General features: G+C 44.4%; 5 protein-coding genes across 15 annotated transcripts; 3 read left to right on the plus strand and 2 right to left on the minus strand.

The window, feature by feature from the left end:
- Positions 1-42: 42 nt before the first annotated feature.
- On the plus strand, positions 43-900 carry LOC117143378 (histone H3.3A). The gene is made up of 2 exons (XM_033308060.1): positions 43-430; positions 514-900. Exons 1-2 carry the CDS (start codon positions 149-151, stop codon positions 640-642), a joined length of 411 nt encoding a protein of 136 aa, XP_033163951.1. The 5' UTR covers positions 43-148; the 3' UTR covers positions 643-900.
- A 254-nt stretch (positions 901-1,154) lies between these two features.
- LOC117136905 lies at positions 1,155-2,252 on the minus strand. Its single transcript, XM_033298027.1, is given in 3 exon segments — positions 1,155-1,264; positions 1,267-1,839; positions 1,842-2,252. Coding segments are annotated over 3 exon segments (1,053 nt in total). The 5' UTR covers positions 2,212-2,252.
- A 93-nt stretch (positions 2,253-2,345) lies between these two features.
- On the minus strand, positions 2,346-3,765 carry LOC117143369 (26S proteasome non-ATPase regulatory subunit 14). Its single transcript, XM_033308048.1, has 3 exons — positions 3,625-3,765; positions 2,781-3,554; positions 2,346-2,625 (listed from the first exon to the last, which is right to left on the minus strand). The coding sequence occupies exons 2-3, from the start codon at positions 3,543-3,545 to the stop codon at positions 2,464-2,466; spliced, it is 927 nt and encodes a 308-aa protein (XP_033163939.1). The 5' UTR covers positions 3,546-3,554; positions 3,625-3,765; the 3' UTR covers positions 2,346-2,463.
- A 1,021-nt stretch (positions 3,766-4,786) lies between these two features.
- Positions 4,787-14,148, plus strand: LOC117145153 (protein Hook homolog 1). 11 transcript variants are annotated; one of them, XM_033310695.1, is made up of 8 exons: positions 4,788-4,944; positions 6,587-7,041; positions 10,545-10,921; positions 10,981-11,908; positions 11,978-12,076; positions 12,768-12,860; positions 13,703-13,905; positions 13,959-14,148. In XM_033310695.1, the coding sequence occupies exons 2-8, from the start codon at positions 6,589-6,591 to the stop codon at positions 14,044-14,046; spliced, it is 2,241 nt and encodes a 746-aa protein (XP_033166586.1). In that variant the 5' UTR covers positions 4,788-4,944; positions 6,587-6,588; the 3' UTR covers positions 14,047-14,148. The 11 variants fall into 11 exon arrangements, with proteins under 11 accessions (XP_033166596.1, XP_033166609.1, XP_033166586.1 ...); XM_033310705.1 differs by having other exon boundaries at positions 4,787-4,944; positions 13,703-14,148; XM_033310709.1 differs by lacking the exon at positions 12,768-12,860 and having other exon boundaries at positions 4,789-4,944.
- Positions 14,149-14,646: 498 nt separating this feature from the next.
- Positions 14,647-15,499, plus strand: LOC117138038 (60S ribosomal protein L37a). Its single transcript, XM_033299889.1, has 4 exons — positions 14,647-14,665; positions 14,738-14,792; positions 14,863-14,991; positions 15,224-15,499. Exons 2-4 carry the CDS (start codon positions 14,790-14,792, stop codon positions 15,368-15,370), a joined length of 279 nt encoding a protein of 92 aa, XP_033155780.1. The 5' UTR covers positions 14,647-14,665; positions 14,738-14,789; the 3' UTR covers positions 15,371-15,499.
- The last annotated feature ends 505 nt before the right edge of the window (positions 15,500-16,004 follow it).

Below are 16,004 nucleotides of genomic sequence, written 5' to 3' on the forward strand. Positions count from 1 at the left end.
GAATACCCCCGATGCATATAGGGTCACACTGAGCAGACGCGCGTAAACCACCCCGTCCCTCCCTTTCACATTTCATTCAGCTTGAAAATTTCATAGAGTTCGGTCAATTGTCAAATCTGCTCAAAACTACTTAATTACTAGGTGAACGATGGCACGTACCAAGCAAACAGCCCGTAAATCGACCGGAGGCAAGGCGCCCCGCAAGCAGCTGGCCACCAAGGCGGCCCGTAAATCGGCGCCATCCACCGGCGGAGTGAAGAAGCCACATCGTTACCGTCCTGGAACGGTGGCCCTGCGCGAGATTCGTCGCTACCAGAAGTCCACGGAGCTGCTCATCCGCAAACTGCCGTTCCAGCGTCTGGTGCGCGAGATAGCCCAGGATTTCAAGACCGATCTGCGCTTCCAGTCGGCGGCCATTGGAGCCCTACAGGTATGGTGTACAGCGCTCCGCGACTATTTCACACGGTCATGTAATAATGCGTCTCTCTCCCATTTCAAATGCGCAATTTTCAGGAGGCCAGCGAGGCGTACCTGGTCGGTCTGTTCGAGGACACCAATCTGTGCGCCATTCACGCCAAGCGCGTCACCATTATGCCCAAGGACATCCAGCTGGCCAGACGCATCCGTGGCGAGCGGGCCTAAATGCCCATGTCCGCCATCTTGGATTGGAAAAGCAGTGGCGGCAAAACTAGCAACCCACAGCTGTCGCTTGGAGGGGGGGATTCGGAGCTGAAGGTGGAGGTGGAGAAGCGGAAAACCAAACCCCCGGCTGCAGCTGCCGCCGCTTAGTACTTAGGTCTATCTATACTTACCGATAAGTAATCAATACACAATGTTCTAATAAAATCGAATTCATTTTTTTTGTAAATGTTTAACCACAAAGAAAAGCGTTCATTCATATATTTTGTTCAGACTGTACATTAGTTGTGTCTCTTAAATTGTAATTGTTGTCTCGGCAACAATTGAACATTAATTCGAATGGTATCGTACAAAATACATATATTCTATTGTATCACTTTGTAAAATGAGGTAGACCATGTCGTTATCCCTGTACATATATGTAGCATGTACTGGAATGAAAATTATCTTATAACTATGTAGATTGCTGGGTGGTGGTGAGCTGCTCCCGCCAAGCAGTTAAGGCCTGGACAAAATCAGGCAGCCTGGTCAGGGAGTTTATGGGCGGACCGCCCTCGACGAAATCGCGAACATTCAAGATCCTTGTAGTAACGGGTAACGAAACGTCGATGGCCCGCCTTTCCCGCAGATTGCCGATGCTCAGGCTCAGGCCATTTAACTTCTTCTGCAGTAAGGAAATCTTAGCGGGCGGCAGCTCAAGGGCGTTCCTTTCGAGCCGGATGTTTAGCTGCTGGCGTATGGCATCAAATATCTTGCCGGCCTGGTTTTGATAGCTACGCAGCTTCTTGCGTCCCAGAATTCGCTCCTCGAACAGCAGATTGCTGGCGAATTCCATCGATTGGCGCATTGTAGTCACGCATGAAGCTCCATGCTTCATGAACGTGAACATTGTATAGAAGCTGAAGCGTGCCGTTAGATAATTGGCCACCACCTGGCTACGAACGGCAGTCATCAAATTCTGGAGCTCCCGAAAGTAGTACAGATTCTCCACATGCACTACAAAATCCGGCGAAAAGGGGCGTCCGAAGACGATCTCCAGATACTTGGTTAGGGACACCCCATAATTTTCCAACCGCCGTAGACTAATCCGTTTCACTGGCGCTGCATCGCTTACATAGTGTTCAAACCTCATATCTTTTTTGTACATTTCTTGTAGGGCATTATCCAGAGGCGCTATCTCCTTTGCCAATTTGGGTGGTTTTGCAGCGACTCCATGAAACGGAATAGAAAATTGTACTTTTTTTCAAAAACCACTATTGGTTGGCCACTGTTCGGATCCTGTCTTATACTCATTCCAAACATGATGTCATTGTAGCCGTACCGACGGAGGCGAGCCAGTGCCTCCATCCACTGAAACTTCTCCTTGGGCCACTCGCCTCCTCGGGGTGTCAGAAAGGGCCAGTTGAGATCTTCTCCTGGCTTCACCAGCTCAAAATACCTCAGAAGACTGGGTCCCTACATGGTCGAACAGATTTTGTATAGACGCTGCAATTTTTCCTCGAAGCTGTGCTTCTCGAACACCTCGTTCTCAATTCCGTTGAAGAGGAGTTGGAACTGATCGTTTTGTACCATATGCTTAATTATGCTTTTTCGTTTCACGACGCACTTTTTTTCCAAACTCACCACCAATCATTTAATCAAAATACTTGAATTATAAAAATGGTTTATACAGAACTCCCAGTTGTTGAACGAAATAAAAAACCGAATTTACTTTGTGTAAAACTCTGCTCTGAACAAAAGCCTTTTTTTTATCAGTTAATACGATTAGCTTAGCGATTTGTGGGTATGAAGGGAAATTGGTTTGAGGAGAGCAAATGCATAAATTCACTTAAAGACTATGGTGTCCAGCATGGCGCCCAGGCACTGCACAATATTGTTCTGCATAACCTTGTCTACCTTCTCCTCTAAATGCCGCTTGGGGTCCTGCTTGCCCACGTTCTTGATCGCCAGCTGCTCGGGCGTCATTTTCTCCTCGTCCTCCAGTGACTGCAAGAAAATGAGGGAAATCAATGAAAATCCAAAAAAAAATTCAAAAAAATTCTACAGCTTTTCATAACTATAGAAAACTAATTGTCTTGTTTTTTCGACAATGAATAATGCTATTCACTACAATGGCTAACTAATGATGATGAATCACCCACCTTGTTGTAGTTCTTGGCGAGATCCAGCATCTCGGCCACGGTGTCCTCGTTGATGGAACAGTGCTCATTGTAGTCGGACAACGTGAGGCCGTCCTTCCACGACTTTTTGTGCAGATTGAGAAGCATCTTCTGCTCCAGTTCGTTCTTGCGGTAGTTTATGCTAATCGAGTAGTAGTGGCGATTGAGACCGTGGATCAGGGCCTGCACGGAAGGCTTTTGCAGATGACCCAGATTGGAGGTTGTCTGCCGGGGCTCCTGTCCCAGCACAAGCATGTTGGGATTGATCAGGCGGAAGGCGTCGATGACCACCTTGCCCTTGACAGACTGAATGGGATCGACGACGACGGCTACGGCTCGCTCCGACAGTGCCTCGAAGGATTGCTGCGTATTGATGTCCACGCCGGACAGCCAGCAGCCGAAACCGGGATGCGAGTGATACCAGCCGACGACCATTTCGGGCCGACCCGTCTGCTTCAGCATGTCCAACATCTTGGCCTGGAAGACGGGATCCACGGCCTCCACGGAGACTCCAGTGCCCGTTTGCGGCATGGCGAACACATCGATGACCTGCACCGTGTAGTCGTCCACGAATTCGCCCAGCATCAGACCCATCACCTCCATGGGCACGCCGGCCCGTCCGTGCTTAAGCATCTTGAGCAGGGCCAAGGACGAGATGTACACCTGCTCGGCGGTGTCAACGACGGGCGCATCTGTGGGCGGGGCAGCCTGTGGCATAGCACCTCCAAGACGTAGCAGACGATCCATTTTAAGCGGCTATCCGGGCACAAGGATTCGTATCGGGGTTAGAAACAACCGAAAAGCGCTGACAAAGCCAAGTGCTCACCTCTGGGTTTTGTAGACACTCTGTGTGCAAGTATCAACTATTTCCTACTGTTTTACGTGTAATTTACGTTCCTCGTCGAAAGCAGCAACAAAAAACACAAAGCCGTCTCGTTTGATTTTGCAGAATTGCAAGTAATACTCGCAACAGGGTTGTATCGCTCATCGCCTATCGAAAAGCTATCGGAGGGAGGAGATGACGATTTGGCCAAATTCTAGCTTGATTTTAGCAAAGCTATACAAAATATGTAATTTACGTTTAATGTATGACCAAATCAAAGTTTTAGGTTTTTCTATGTAAATAATTTAAGAGTACGTAAATATAGTTGGGTATAACCAAATTAAGTAATTGTTGTCAAGGATGTACTGGAAAGGCTACTTTTACCAAAGTTATTGAATTAAGATAATAGTTTAAAAAAAATTAACTTAATAATAAAGAGTCAGCTGAATTACTTCATTCTATATTATTTGTAGTAGTTAATTTGTTGGTGTTGTTAGCCAGCACTGGTCAACACTGTCTTTATATCGATACATACAACTATCGATAATGGGAAATGGCGCCAAGCTTGAAACTTGTAAACTTAAAAAGCAAACTCAAAGGACTTGAAAGTACTGGAAAAAGTGTTTTCCATTATTTTATTTGGTACAATAGAATGAGTGTGTAGTGTGGTGGAAAGTGAGGTGAGCTGAGGAAAACTACGACTTTCCGCAAGACCGAACACCGCAAAATTTATAATGAACCATCCATCCGCCCGTCAAATGCCATGGGAAATGAGGTCTTCGCCGGCAAAACCGAAACGATTTGGGCAAGTACAATGCAGAGCCGCCTTTTGTTTTTATTGTGCCAATTAATTGCACAAAAAACCTTTTGCCTTTTGGATGCGGCGCCTTCTTTATGCCTTTCACCTCGCTCTTGGGGCGATGGGGACTCCGATTAAGAGATTCCCAGACCGCCAGACGCTCGAAAATTCGCTTAAAATGCCATCAAAAGGTGGGACGTCGCCACACACCGGCTACAAAATCCAAAGCCCAAAATCCATCCGATTGCAACACACGGACTACTCCATTTTCCGTCTCGCTTTGGTAATTGAACAATAGGTTTTCCATCTGCCAGCAGACTTTTCCATTCGCCGCTCGGCTTTTCAGCTTCAGTTGCATTTTGTCGCTCGCCTCCAGCACGCGCACTCCACACAATTGTTGTTAAAGTTTAATAGTTTTATACTTTTCGCTTGGTTAAGCGTTGTGCTCAAGATATTTGCAATTATTCGCATACAAATTGCCAGCAAATAGTGCACTCATTTGCCGCAAGCGTAGCCAAACTAAGGTAATTAAATACAAATTGTTGATACTTCTAGCTGAAAGGTGGCGAATTTCAGCTGAGGCCGACATATTTGTGTCGATTTTGTATTTCGCTCTTGACTTGCCCTCTTATCACCCAACGAAACACAGCAACAAAATTGTTAATGTTGATAAGTGAGAGACTCGAACTTAGAGAGCTTTTTTTTACAGGGGGTATATGTGTGTTCTATTGGTACACAAAAAATAAAATTCGGTAATAATGTGTGTGCTTAAATCGAGTAAATCAAACGTGTAGTAATTCCAAGTGATTAGTTTGAACTAATGTATCTCTAAGATTTGTATCTATGATCTTGTATCTAAGATTTTACTTTCATATTTAAACTAAGTAATATTATTCTTATAGCCTCAAGGCTAGTGAACTCAGCAAGTTTTTGGCTCTGTGTACCTTTAATTACTTAAACAGCTGCTTGGTATTTGCTTAGGCCGAAAACAAAAGAAACGTGCTCCATTTCGCCATTGATTAAATAGTTTCACATCTGACTCGGGCATCTTAAACGCTATCCATTGACCTTGTCAACGTTTAAATCAATCCCGTTCGAAGAAATGACGTGAATGCACTCCATCTGGTTACAAAAACGTGGCAAATAAGCACATAGCCGATATTAAAGGGGGGAAAAAGTGGAGAAAAACACGTTTGTTCAGCTGTGAAATTGACCTTTTATGGCCTAACTCAACCCAAAACCGCCCAAAACTTTGTTGGAGCCGTCGGAGTTCGAAACAAATGAGCGGAAATACTTTACAATGATAGTCGCTCTAATTGCCACCAAAAGTGGCAGTGGAATCCCAAAGAAACAGAGAAGATAATAAGGGTCAGATGGGTAAAACAATTATTTTGGATGGGGAAAATGTTTTGTTTGGGGGTCTTGCAAAGAGGCTCGAAAGTTGTAGAAATTAAATAGAAGAAATTAAGGGTAAATGTTTATAAATGATATTTAATTGAAGTAGCTTATAATAACTAGAATGCCAGAAAGCTTAAAAAGATAACACTTCATTTCGCATTGATTTGCCAACTGACCCAGAAAATCTTATCACCTTTGATGTCTCACTTAATTGCTGATAGTGCCAGAAAATATTCAACTGAATTTCTCGCACCTTTTCAGGTGCCAAATAAAATGAAAATTACTTAACCCAAAGACCTTTGAGATCGTATTAACTTGTGTAACTAGAACAGGCAGATACATTGAGACCATAGAATCCACAGAAACCGCAAACGAAAAAGATCTCAACAAACAAATTTCGTAATTACTCGCAGTGGAAAAAAACTTAAACAAAAAAACAGAAAACACGAAAACAAAAAACTGAGAGTTGCATGTCTGGGAAAATGCTTAATTTCACTTTTCATTTGGGATTTGCCCAGCAAATCAGTGCAACAATAACAATTGGCGAGCGGAAAGGAGTGAAGATCGTAATTATTAATTGCGGGCTGAAGAAAGTTTTTTAATTACCCCACGAGCGTTTAAGATAATGAAGTCGTTTATCCGAGGCATTCAATTATTAAATTGCTTACATTTTGAAAGTGCAACCAGTGATTAGAAATTGATTTTAGCTCAATTTGTATGCAGCTCATTTTGCCAATCATAATTTTGCAATTATTTCTCTCTCTGCAGAAATGATGACGTCGCTGCAGCTGGAGACGTCACTGCCGGCGGTGGAGGAGCAAGTGCAGCGGGAGCCTGCCAACGAGCCCGCCGAGGACTCGCACACGGCATCCACAACGCCCACACGCATTCCACATCCCGCCGTGGCGCGTTTCCGGCGTTCCGCTTCCCTGCGCCTGCGCGGGAATCCCGCAGAGCTCGGTTTACGGGCTGAGCACTGTCCAGCCGGCGGAGGCGGATTCAGTTCGCGCGCCAAGCTCACGGCGATCCCATCCAGTCTCGAAACGCGTTCGCACCCGGTTCATTTGAGGCGTAATCGCAGCTGGTGCAATTTAGGCCACAAAACGGAGCAGGAACCGGAAGTGGGGGCTTGCACGGAGGCACTATGCTTGTCTTTGGATAAGGAGGCACTGGCTCCGAAGGTGGGCAACAGCAGCATGGCCAACGGCAAGCCGCGAAATCTGGTGAGTTGTCGTAGCTGGTGGGTGGTGGGACTACACAATATTCTGTATTGATTTTCACTAGCTGGTAATTGAAGAACCGCCCTCGCACGGCGGGTTAAAGGTTACGAGGGGGTGGCTACCACAATACGCACTCGTTGTGGTAAGTAATGAGTGTATTACGAAACTATCTACGGAACTCTAGAGGCGTTTTCCGCGAAGTCAGGAGCACTCCCAGTGAAACACTCCCACTGGGTAAAATATGTTTGGCTTACCTCATACCTTCAAGTGATAAGGCAACTAAGTTTGTGCTAGACTTATTAAATACCCTAGAAAGTCTGGGTTCTATAGTTTGGATATAGAACTGGATAGTTTACACTTTCTGAGAACTGACTAGAGGATTGATTGTTAGCTAGATGGTTTGTTTTCTTAAAGATGTTAGTGCATTTACATTCCGTTTATAAAGATATTAAATATTAAGTGAAAAGGTTTATAACCTGCCTTAGTCTGCAGCTTTAGCCAAGTTAGTAATGACTTAGCATGCGGCTCATGACTTTAAGTTTCCTGGAAAGTTACATATAATTGATTTAGCTGGCTAATGCCATTTTGTCACTTGCACTTTTGTTCATGTCGTGATGACACGCAGCTTACAATTTTGTGCTCTTTCCGCTGACAGCGATCATTAAACCAGATGCAGTACACAAATATATATATATATGTACATATACATATATGTATTTGTACCGTGCGAAGGGAACAAAAAACAAAACCAAAGCCGAGTTTGCATAATACTGGGGAAATGGGAGAAAGGGAGAAGGAAAGAAGGTAAAGACAAACACAGCTTACACACGCTTTACCTCCAACTCAACCTCTCACCCTCCCTCCCCCCAGCCAACCCTGTTTTGTACCAGCTGTTTCGTTTCCACTTCCGCTTGTTCCGCTTGCCAAATTGTACCTAGGAAACAGCTGATTTTCGGCTTGTTTGTGTTTTCTTCTGATTCGCGGGGGGTTGAGAGAACAGGAACTGCAAGTGCGCAGCTTTTGGGCCACAATACCACCCCCAGACCAAGCCCCCCTCCCTTTCTGCTCTCTCCGCCTCTGGCTTGAACCACCTTTTTGGTATCTTCTTCGCCTGCTTCGCTCTCTTCTTCGCTTCTTGGCCAAGTGATTTGCGTTTCAGTTGATTTTTTCCACTCACCGCGTTCACAAGATTCGCGGCTCGGCTCACAGATATTGTTTAAACAATTCAAGCGTGCATTTTTACCTTTAGTGCATTGTTGTTCGCTTAGTTCGCGTTCTTAAAGTACCCAAGTGTACCTACTAAGTACAGTGTGCGAGCGATTTTAATTGAAACCAACAACTGGGGGCCATGGCTCATAAATGGTAATTACGCGCTTTGGTCGAAGTATTTTAAGCCATCAATAAAAGTGGCAGTTCGTTGGCCCCTCGACGTTATTTATTCATAATTGTTATTGATTTTTAACGCTCCACGTTCTAATTACATCGAAAATGGTACAGTGAATGTATTTTTGGGGTAGAACGGAAGTGGCACGTGTGAATACATAATTATGTACATCATACATGGAAAATCATGGGAAAAAGTTCAAAAAATTCTTTTTTAAACCAGTTTTTTCGACTTTTTTAAGCAAGGTGGTTGAGCTTTTTGAAAGTCGTTGCTTGTCTTGGAATTACAGCAATTAGGGATGATTTATACAGTTTATAAAGAAACACTCTTTAACCACCATAAGTCGCAAAAAGTGTCAGATGAGTTTTTAAGTCTTTTTGGTAAGTTCTTGAAATAATATTGATCAAAGTAGCGTGTAAAAACCATTAGTATCCCATACAATTTTCCACCCCTTGCGACCCTGAAAAGTATGCAAAGTTGTCCTTTTGTTTTTTAGCCAAAAAAAAAAAAACTTGGCCAAAACAAGCAACGAAAATTGATTGCCAACACGTGACCAAAATAGTGCAAACTGGCACTTGGCCAAGTCGGCTGAATGGGCCATTACGTGAGTTTTCTTCAGATATTTTTCACCTGCATTGTGTCCGCCCATCTCCTCCATTCGGAATCAAAGTCATTGATTTTTCTTGGTCAGCAGCTCGATTGATGACACCTGAGCGCCGTCTTCGCCAAGTTAGATGCCTGGAAACGTGACTCCCTGCTGGCTCAAAGAAGGCCTCAAGTGCGTAATGTAACTAGGGGTCGGTTATTACGTGGCCAAGTGTGTGCTGGCCATTATTCCCCCTTTTAACCAGTCAGGTTTTGGCCATTGTTTAGCCGTGCGTAAACAGTTTCTCCAGTGCTGGCCATACCAGTAGTAGGGCCATAAAAATATTCCCCAGAACTTGGGCAATTAAATGGAGCAAGAAACCCATTACTGATTATGAAATAAACATACCATGAATGAGTAGAATGCAGTGGCAGTTGAAGAGACTTGCTTTCCATTCGAACAAATCGCTGTCAACGGATCGTTTTCAGTTGGCCAACTGACGAGTTGGTCTAAATCACTTCACAACAGAATCGATGCACTGCCAGGTCAATGAACTTTTCACTTACTTATGCACTTTTACGCTAAATGGATTGACTAGTTAGTTAAAGTAGATGACTAGTTGACAGATTGGGGGGCACTTGTTGGGCTTACAAGCTCATATTGAAATGTTAATATCTAAGTACACTAGTAATCAGTGCTTATTTGCATTTTCCATCAGATTCAGAACACATTAATTCAGTTTATATGGACGTACAGAGTATTTTAGTGGCGCAATGGCAAGTGTTTATTTAGGGATTCTTAGGTTTTTAGTCAAGTGCTCGAAACGTGTTTTTAAGGAGGCGAATAAAAAGGATGCGTTGGCTTCCCAAACAGCTGAGTACATTTTTCTATTCTTGAGACAAAAAACAATGAACACTAATAGGTTTTGTAGAATAGTTATTGAAATGATTTTGCTCCAGTTATAAACTGTTTTGTTAAATCGGAGAAATTCGTGCATAATTTGCAGAACCTAATGATTTAATCGACGCACCAACGATTTAAGTCAGTCGGTTAGTCCGATTAGCGAAATGCTAAAAACTAAATACTAAATACTTAATATCCCCCCTGGAAAACGCAGACTAATGGTCAGTTAATTGACCACAAAAATGCTGCAAGAAAAAAAATAAAAAAAAGGGAGGGGATTTTCGAGAGCAGCACAAACAATGAAAGCCAGCAAAGCCGCCAATGTTTTGTTAAATCTATGGCAACAAATTGCTTTTAGGGGCGTTGCAAATGCGAATCGACTTGCCCTGCATTTCACGCGGCTACTTTTTGCCATTTTCTTGCCAAATCCATACAAAATCCCATGCACGACTGGCCAGCGACCACGCAACAAAATTAGAAAATAGCTAACAAGAGTGTAAAATTGAAAAGTAAAAAAAAAAAGAAAGATAGAAAGATTAAGCTATCGCGGGGCAGCCACCACATCGGCGAAAGATAGTTACTAATCCCAGTCTACGATCTTCCACACTCCGTCTTCCATCTCCCATCTTGCAGTCTCTCCAGTTGAACGGCGGCAGTGACATCAGCAGCAGTGGCACCTCCAGCAACAGCAGCAACAAGGAGTCGTGCCCCAGGACCAGCAGGACCCCCCGGACACCACAGACGCCTCAGACGCCACAAACACCGGCCAGCGGAGTAGCTGCAACTGCGACAGAGACGCCACACAGCTGCATTCGGCAGGGCAACTGCGTCAAGGCCAACCAGGGTAAACTGTCCACGCTGCACGAGTCCAAGATTTCGCCGAAGACTCCGCCCGTCACACCGGACTCACCCAGTACCTATCTGGACGATGATCTAGACTCGATGTACTCGTTCGCCACCACCACTTCGGGTCGCTCCACGATGTCCTGCGAGCATCCCTATGTGGCCAGGTAGGTGGTGCTTTAATTAAATTCAAATGAAATGCTATAAAGCCCTGATTAACTTTTAGGAACGGCACCACCTTCAGTGGTCGCAAGATGAAGTACGTGGTGCACTGCTCCAACTATGCGGGTCAGGTGGGACCCGACTATCTGACGCCCACGCAGCGGGCACAGCGCCAGATCCGGCGGCTCAAGGAGCTGCTGTGCATCGCGCGACAGGATCTGGAGCAGAAGGATACGGAGCTGCTGCGTCTGACGCGCGAGGTGGTGGAGCTGCGCCTGTTCAAGGCATCGCTCAGTTCGCCGGAGGAGCGTTCGGCCTCCTCCGATGCGGTCACCGTGCGGGAGGCGGAGCTGAAGACCTCGCAGGATGTCTCGCCCATCGTGGACATGGTGGACGAGGGCAACGCAAAGGGCAGTCCACGCCATCTAAGCCGCCAGCAGCAGCAACAGCAGCAGCAGGCGAACCACTCGCTGCAGGCCATGCAGATGTCGGCGGAGATGCAGAGCTCGTACGCGGACTCCGGCCACTTCGAGGACCTAACCATGTCGTCGGTGCACTCGAAGGACTCGCAGACGCAGAGCGAGGCATGCGGCACAGCCACGCCCGATGGAGAAGCGGATGTAGTCTGCGGGGCCGGCGGTGATTCCGCCAGCAATCTGGAGAACTACGAGCTGCAACGACAGGAACTGATAAGCATGTACGAGCATCGGATCGAGGAGCTCATTCGGAGCCAGGACAGCGCCACCAGCGATCTGAAGCGATCCCACAACGACAAGGTGGAGGCGCTGCTCCAGAAGCTGGCCGAGTGCAACACCAGGTACTCGGACATGGTGCCCGACTACGAGCAGGCCAAGCAGCGCATCCGGGAGCTGGAGAAGCAGCTGGAGGACCTGCAGCGCAAGCTGGTCGAGCACGAGGAGAAGCAGAACAAGATGTACCTGCACATGTACCAGCAGGGACAGGAGGCGGAGCGCATTTCTCGAGCGGATCAGGTAGGCACTTACTCGGATTACAAATGATGCGTAAAGGTTATAGCGGATGATCCTATCCTTCCTTTGCAGGCCCTGGATTTGGCACAGCGCCAGCCGGAGAGCAAGGTGTCGATCAATGAGCTACTGCATCAGCTGCAGAGCACGCAGGACGAGTTGGAGAACATACGCGTAAGATTCTTCAATATATTCCTCATCCTATTTTCGGTTTTGTTTTGTGTGTTGCATTTTGTTGCATCGTGAGGCATCTCAGCTCGACACCGCCACAAGAACAACAAGAACACAACGCGACAAGAACACCACGCATTCGATTCACCTATGCATACATACATACGTACATACATGTATGATCCATTGGCTTGTGGGCGTGGCACTTCAATTGGGCTGACTTTGCCTGGCTGGAAAAGCGGCACCTAATTGAAATGCCCGCCAATCGACATTTTCGTTTAATTTCGTTTCTAGCTGTTAAGATCGTTTTGCATATACCTAATTGTCCAGCAAGATTTTATTACACACTTAAACTTACATTAAATGCAACATCGTTTACGTTCAATTCATTTGATTTGTTTCATTTCCATTCCGTTGCGAGTTCGAGTAGCCCAAGTACAGTCACGTAGTGGAGTGCGGCGAGCAAGCAAGTGCATGCATGCATAACCGAGTACAGTTGACACACTTCCGTTCATGTTTCAATTCCAAACGTTCCAATCGCATGCTGGACTTTGACCTTAGCTATCTTTCTTCGTACTTCTCTTTGGTTCAGTTGTGTATCTTTTTAGTTCATCTAACCGATAAAAGCAACAACTCTTTCTAAATTTCAAATATTTCTGTCGTAAAACAAACAAAAAACAAACTATTTTTGTAGGCATCAGAGTGCAGAATGAGAGAGTGCGGCAGTAATCATGCTCTCCTTACTGCAAAAGAGGCGATTTCTTTGTGGGTACTTGGCGCGCGTAAGGTTTGTAATATCCCTAACAAAACTACCCCCCACACCCCAACCCAAAAATAATCAACCCTACTAACTAAACTAACTTTTGAGTTATTATGGCAAAATTACCCCACAAAAAAAATGAAGATATATTTTGAGTTGCAATCTATGATTTGATCACCCACATTGGCTATATCGAACATTGGGTCCTACCATCCAAAACTCCCATACCTCACCACACCCTCGAGACTAACCAGCATTTTCATCCGCATTCGCGCTCATGGGCCAGGGTAAGGTTATTGGGTTACCATCGAAACTACAATTCTGAGATCTTGTGAACACCCTAATGATTTCCATTTTTACACATCTATTTCGTTGTTTTGTAAGTACTTGTTGTTTCCGAACAACATCGTTTCGTAGAGGTAACAACTAGAGGTATGTTCAACATCATTCACACATGACACTATGGCTAGATGATACAGACATATATCTCGTTTCGAGAATACCAGAGAAAACACCCAAAGCTAATCTCTATCTAAAATCCATTTAGCATGTGGTTCACCTCAAGTTAACTTCCAATTAAAGACCGAAAAAGTAAGAATAAACAACCATAACCGCTCCCGAAAATTATTCAGTGTTACATACATAACATTATAACCTAAATGTTCATATGGCATAGCACTACCAAGATTAAAGCGAATCCTTTGTAAATACATTTGATTTCAACGACTAACCACACTTTCGATTTTTGCGTTTGAATACTGAAGATTCTGACTAATTCTCTTCACTTCTTCTTGCACTTTTTCTCTCTCTCCACTCGACTAACCCTGACTATTGTAAAAATGTACACGAAACTAATCCAACACCATTAGACCATTTATCGCCGCCTGCTGGAGGCCCAGAAGAATCGCACCCATGTGGATCCGGAGGTGACGCTGCAGTTCCTCAAGAGCGCTATCTTCTACTTCCTCACGGACAAGGAGAACTCCCAGGGCCATCTGCAGGCCATCGAGAGCATACTCGAGTTCACCGACGCCGAGAAGCAGAAGATCAGCGCCGCCAACCGAACGCCAAAGTGAGGTCCTTGTTCGTCGTTACCCATGGCGTATACTTATTATTAACACTTAGATTGCACGCCAAAGTGAGCAAAACGATGTCTACGATTTTGGTTAGCGCTAAATTGCATTGTTTTCAGCTAATTGGCTGGCGGCTTTAATTTCAATTTTATTTTGTTAACGGAATAATTTTGTTAAATTTTGCAGGCGCCCGTGTTAAGTTCTTTCTTTGGCAACGAAGTGTATAAAATTTTCCTATAAGTTAATTTTTACGAACATATATATTTTCTGGTCTAAGGCTTAAGGCATACTAGTACGTCCTTTTTAAGAAATACGAACATCTTGAGAGAAATACAATTTTACAAAATCTACGTAGTTTTTGTAGATCTAGCTAATCAAGTGAGAATAACACCATCATGTTTTGTGGAGTTTCAGTGGAGTTTTAATGGCAAATAAATGAAAAATCTGAGTAAATTATTAAGTGGCGTTATTTATTTGGGTGCATACAGAATTAAACAATATTTTAAAATCATGCATAAGCATAATAGAAAATTTATTTCAGAATTAGAGAAAATTAAAATTCATTTCGGTCTTTTATGAATATTTTCGGAATTTTTTAAAAATTATAGGAGATTTGAAAATCTCGATAAATTTGGGTTCAATTCTTAGCTAGTTACGCATCCAAGTCTTCCACCTTGTCGCGTCCACATTTTGTTGTAAATTGGTTGTATCGAGCGGCGGTCACACTTTTCGCTCTTTTCGATTTTTCGTTTCCGGCGTGTAAGTGTACAATTTTGTTGCTCCACGTTTTTTTCTTTTTAATTTATATTTATCTCATTTCCACGTGCACAGAATACTGCTGGCGAATCTTTCCCGTGTCTAACACACCGACAACAACAGCAAAATGGTATGGATACCTTGAAATCCATACGGAAATGCACACTAACCGCATTGTTAACCTTCGTTTTTATTGACAGGCCAAGCGCACCAAGAAGGTTGGAATCGTTGGTAAATATGGTACCCGTTATGGTGCCTCTCTGCGTAAGATGGTCAAGAAGATGGAAATCACCCAGCACAGCAAGTATACTTGCTCCTTCTGCGGCAAGGTGAGTTGGCGCCCCAACATGGAGCAACCCATTAAGGTGGCCCAAAAAAGGATCGCCAAATGGTGACGAATCGTTGGAGGAACGTTATCAGTGGACATTTCAAAAGCAACTCCATTCACCCATTCAACAAGTGGAATCTTGATTTATTGGCCTAGAAATGTCCATTTATAGAATTTCCTACCATTACTTAAAGTTTCCATGGATAGTAACATATCTTATTTCTAATCCGCAGGACTCCATGAAGCGCGCCGTTGTGGGCATCTGGTCCTGCAAGCGCTGCAAGCGGACCGTCGCCGGTGGCGCCTGGGTGTACTCCACCACCGCCGCCGCCTCCGTGCGATCCGCCGTCCGTCGTCTGCGCGAAACCAAGGAACAGTAAACATATACGGATCATTAATGATGGAACCATCTAATTGAATGCTCCGCTATGCTAGCTCCCGTAGTTTTAATCTGACAACGCGATTTTCCTGTGGTTTGCGCCGTGCCGGTCATGTGAAAATAAAAAAAATGTTTTTTACTTTTAACAGTATGCGAAAGTAGTGATGCTCATTTAAGTGGAAAACTATGTCGGAAATAGGTCTCTGTGAAATCGAATCCAAAAATTCCCACTTTGGCTAGTTATATGGAAATGATACTTCTGTGCACTTGTGATTTCTGTTCTGTGTGCAAAGCTGAGAAGTTCGATTAGGCATCCTCTATAGTTTGGGATGCACTGCATCCCATGTGCCAGTTTCCATGATTTGCCAACTATGAGAAGCGCAATAAATGTGTATCCCCTCTTTGCCCTTCCAGTGGTCAGCTCATTTGATGGACACCAACTCATAATCTCCTAGCAATCCGCCGTACTTCCTCAAACTGCACCATTTAATGGGTCCTCCATATGGCAGTTTCTTAAGTCATCACTAAGAATAAAATACTGGCAGTGGTTCTCTTAAATTTGTCATCTTTTTTTATTTATAAAATTTAAAAAGTCTCTAAACAAACACAAAAAATATAATGAAATGAAAAATGCA

The sequence above is a fragment of the Drosophila mauritiana genome, chromosome 2L (genome assembly GCF_004382145.1).
Source record: "Drosophila mauritiana strain mau12 chromosome 2L, ASM438214v1, whole genome shotgun sequence".
Classification (NCBI taxonomy): domain Eukaryota; kingdom Metazoa; phylum Arthropoda; class Insecta; order Diptera; family Drosophilidae; genus Drosophila; species Drosophila mauritiana.

Coding starts and splice junctions, on each gene's coding strand:
- LOC117143378 (XM_033308060.1), top strand. CDS start 149: ATGGCACGTACCAAGCAAACAGCCCGTAAATCGACCGGAGGCAAGGCG. Junction 431..513: donor CGGCCATTGGAGCCCTACAG/GTATGGTGTACA, acceptor CGCAATTTTCAG/GAGGCCAGCGAGGCGTACCT.
- LOC117143369 (XM_033308048.1), bottom strand. CDS start 3,545: ATGGATCGTCTGCTACGTCTTGGAGGTGCTATGCCACAGGCTGCCCCG. Junction 2,626..2,780: donor TCGCCAAGAACTACAACAAG/GTGGGTGATTCA, acceptor ATTTTCTTGCAG/TCACTGGAGGACGAGGAGAA.
- LOC117145153 (XM_033310695.1), top strand. CDS start 6,589: ATGATGACGTCGCTGCAGCTGGAGACGTCACTGCCGGCGGTGGAGGAG. Junction 12,077..12,767: donor ACGAGTTGGAGAACATACGC/GTAAGATTCTTC, acceptor CTATTTTTGTAG/GCATCAGAGTGCAGAATGAG. Junction 13,906..13,958: donor GCCGCCAACCGAACGCCAAA/GTGAGGTCCTTG, acceptor ATTAACACTTAG/ATTGCACGCCAAAGTGAGCA.
- LOC117138038 (XM_033299889.1), top strand. Junction 14,992..15,223: donor CTTGCTCCTTCTGCGGCAAG/GTGAGTTGGCGC, acceptor TCTAATCCGCAG/GACTCCATGAAGCGCGCCGT.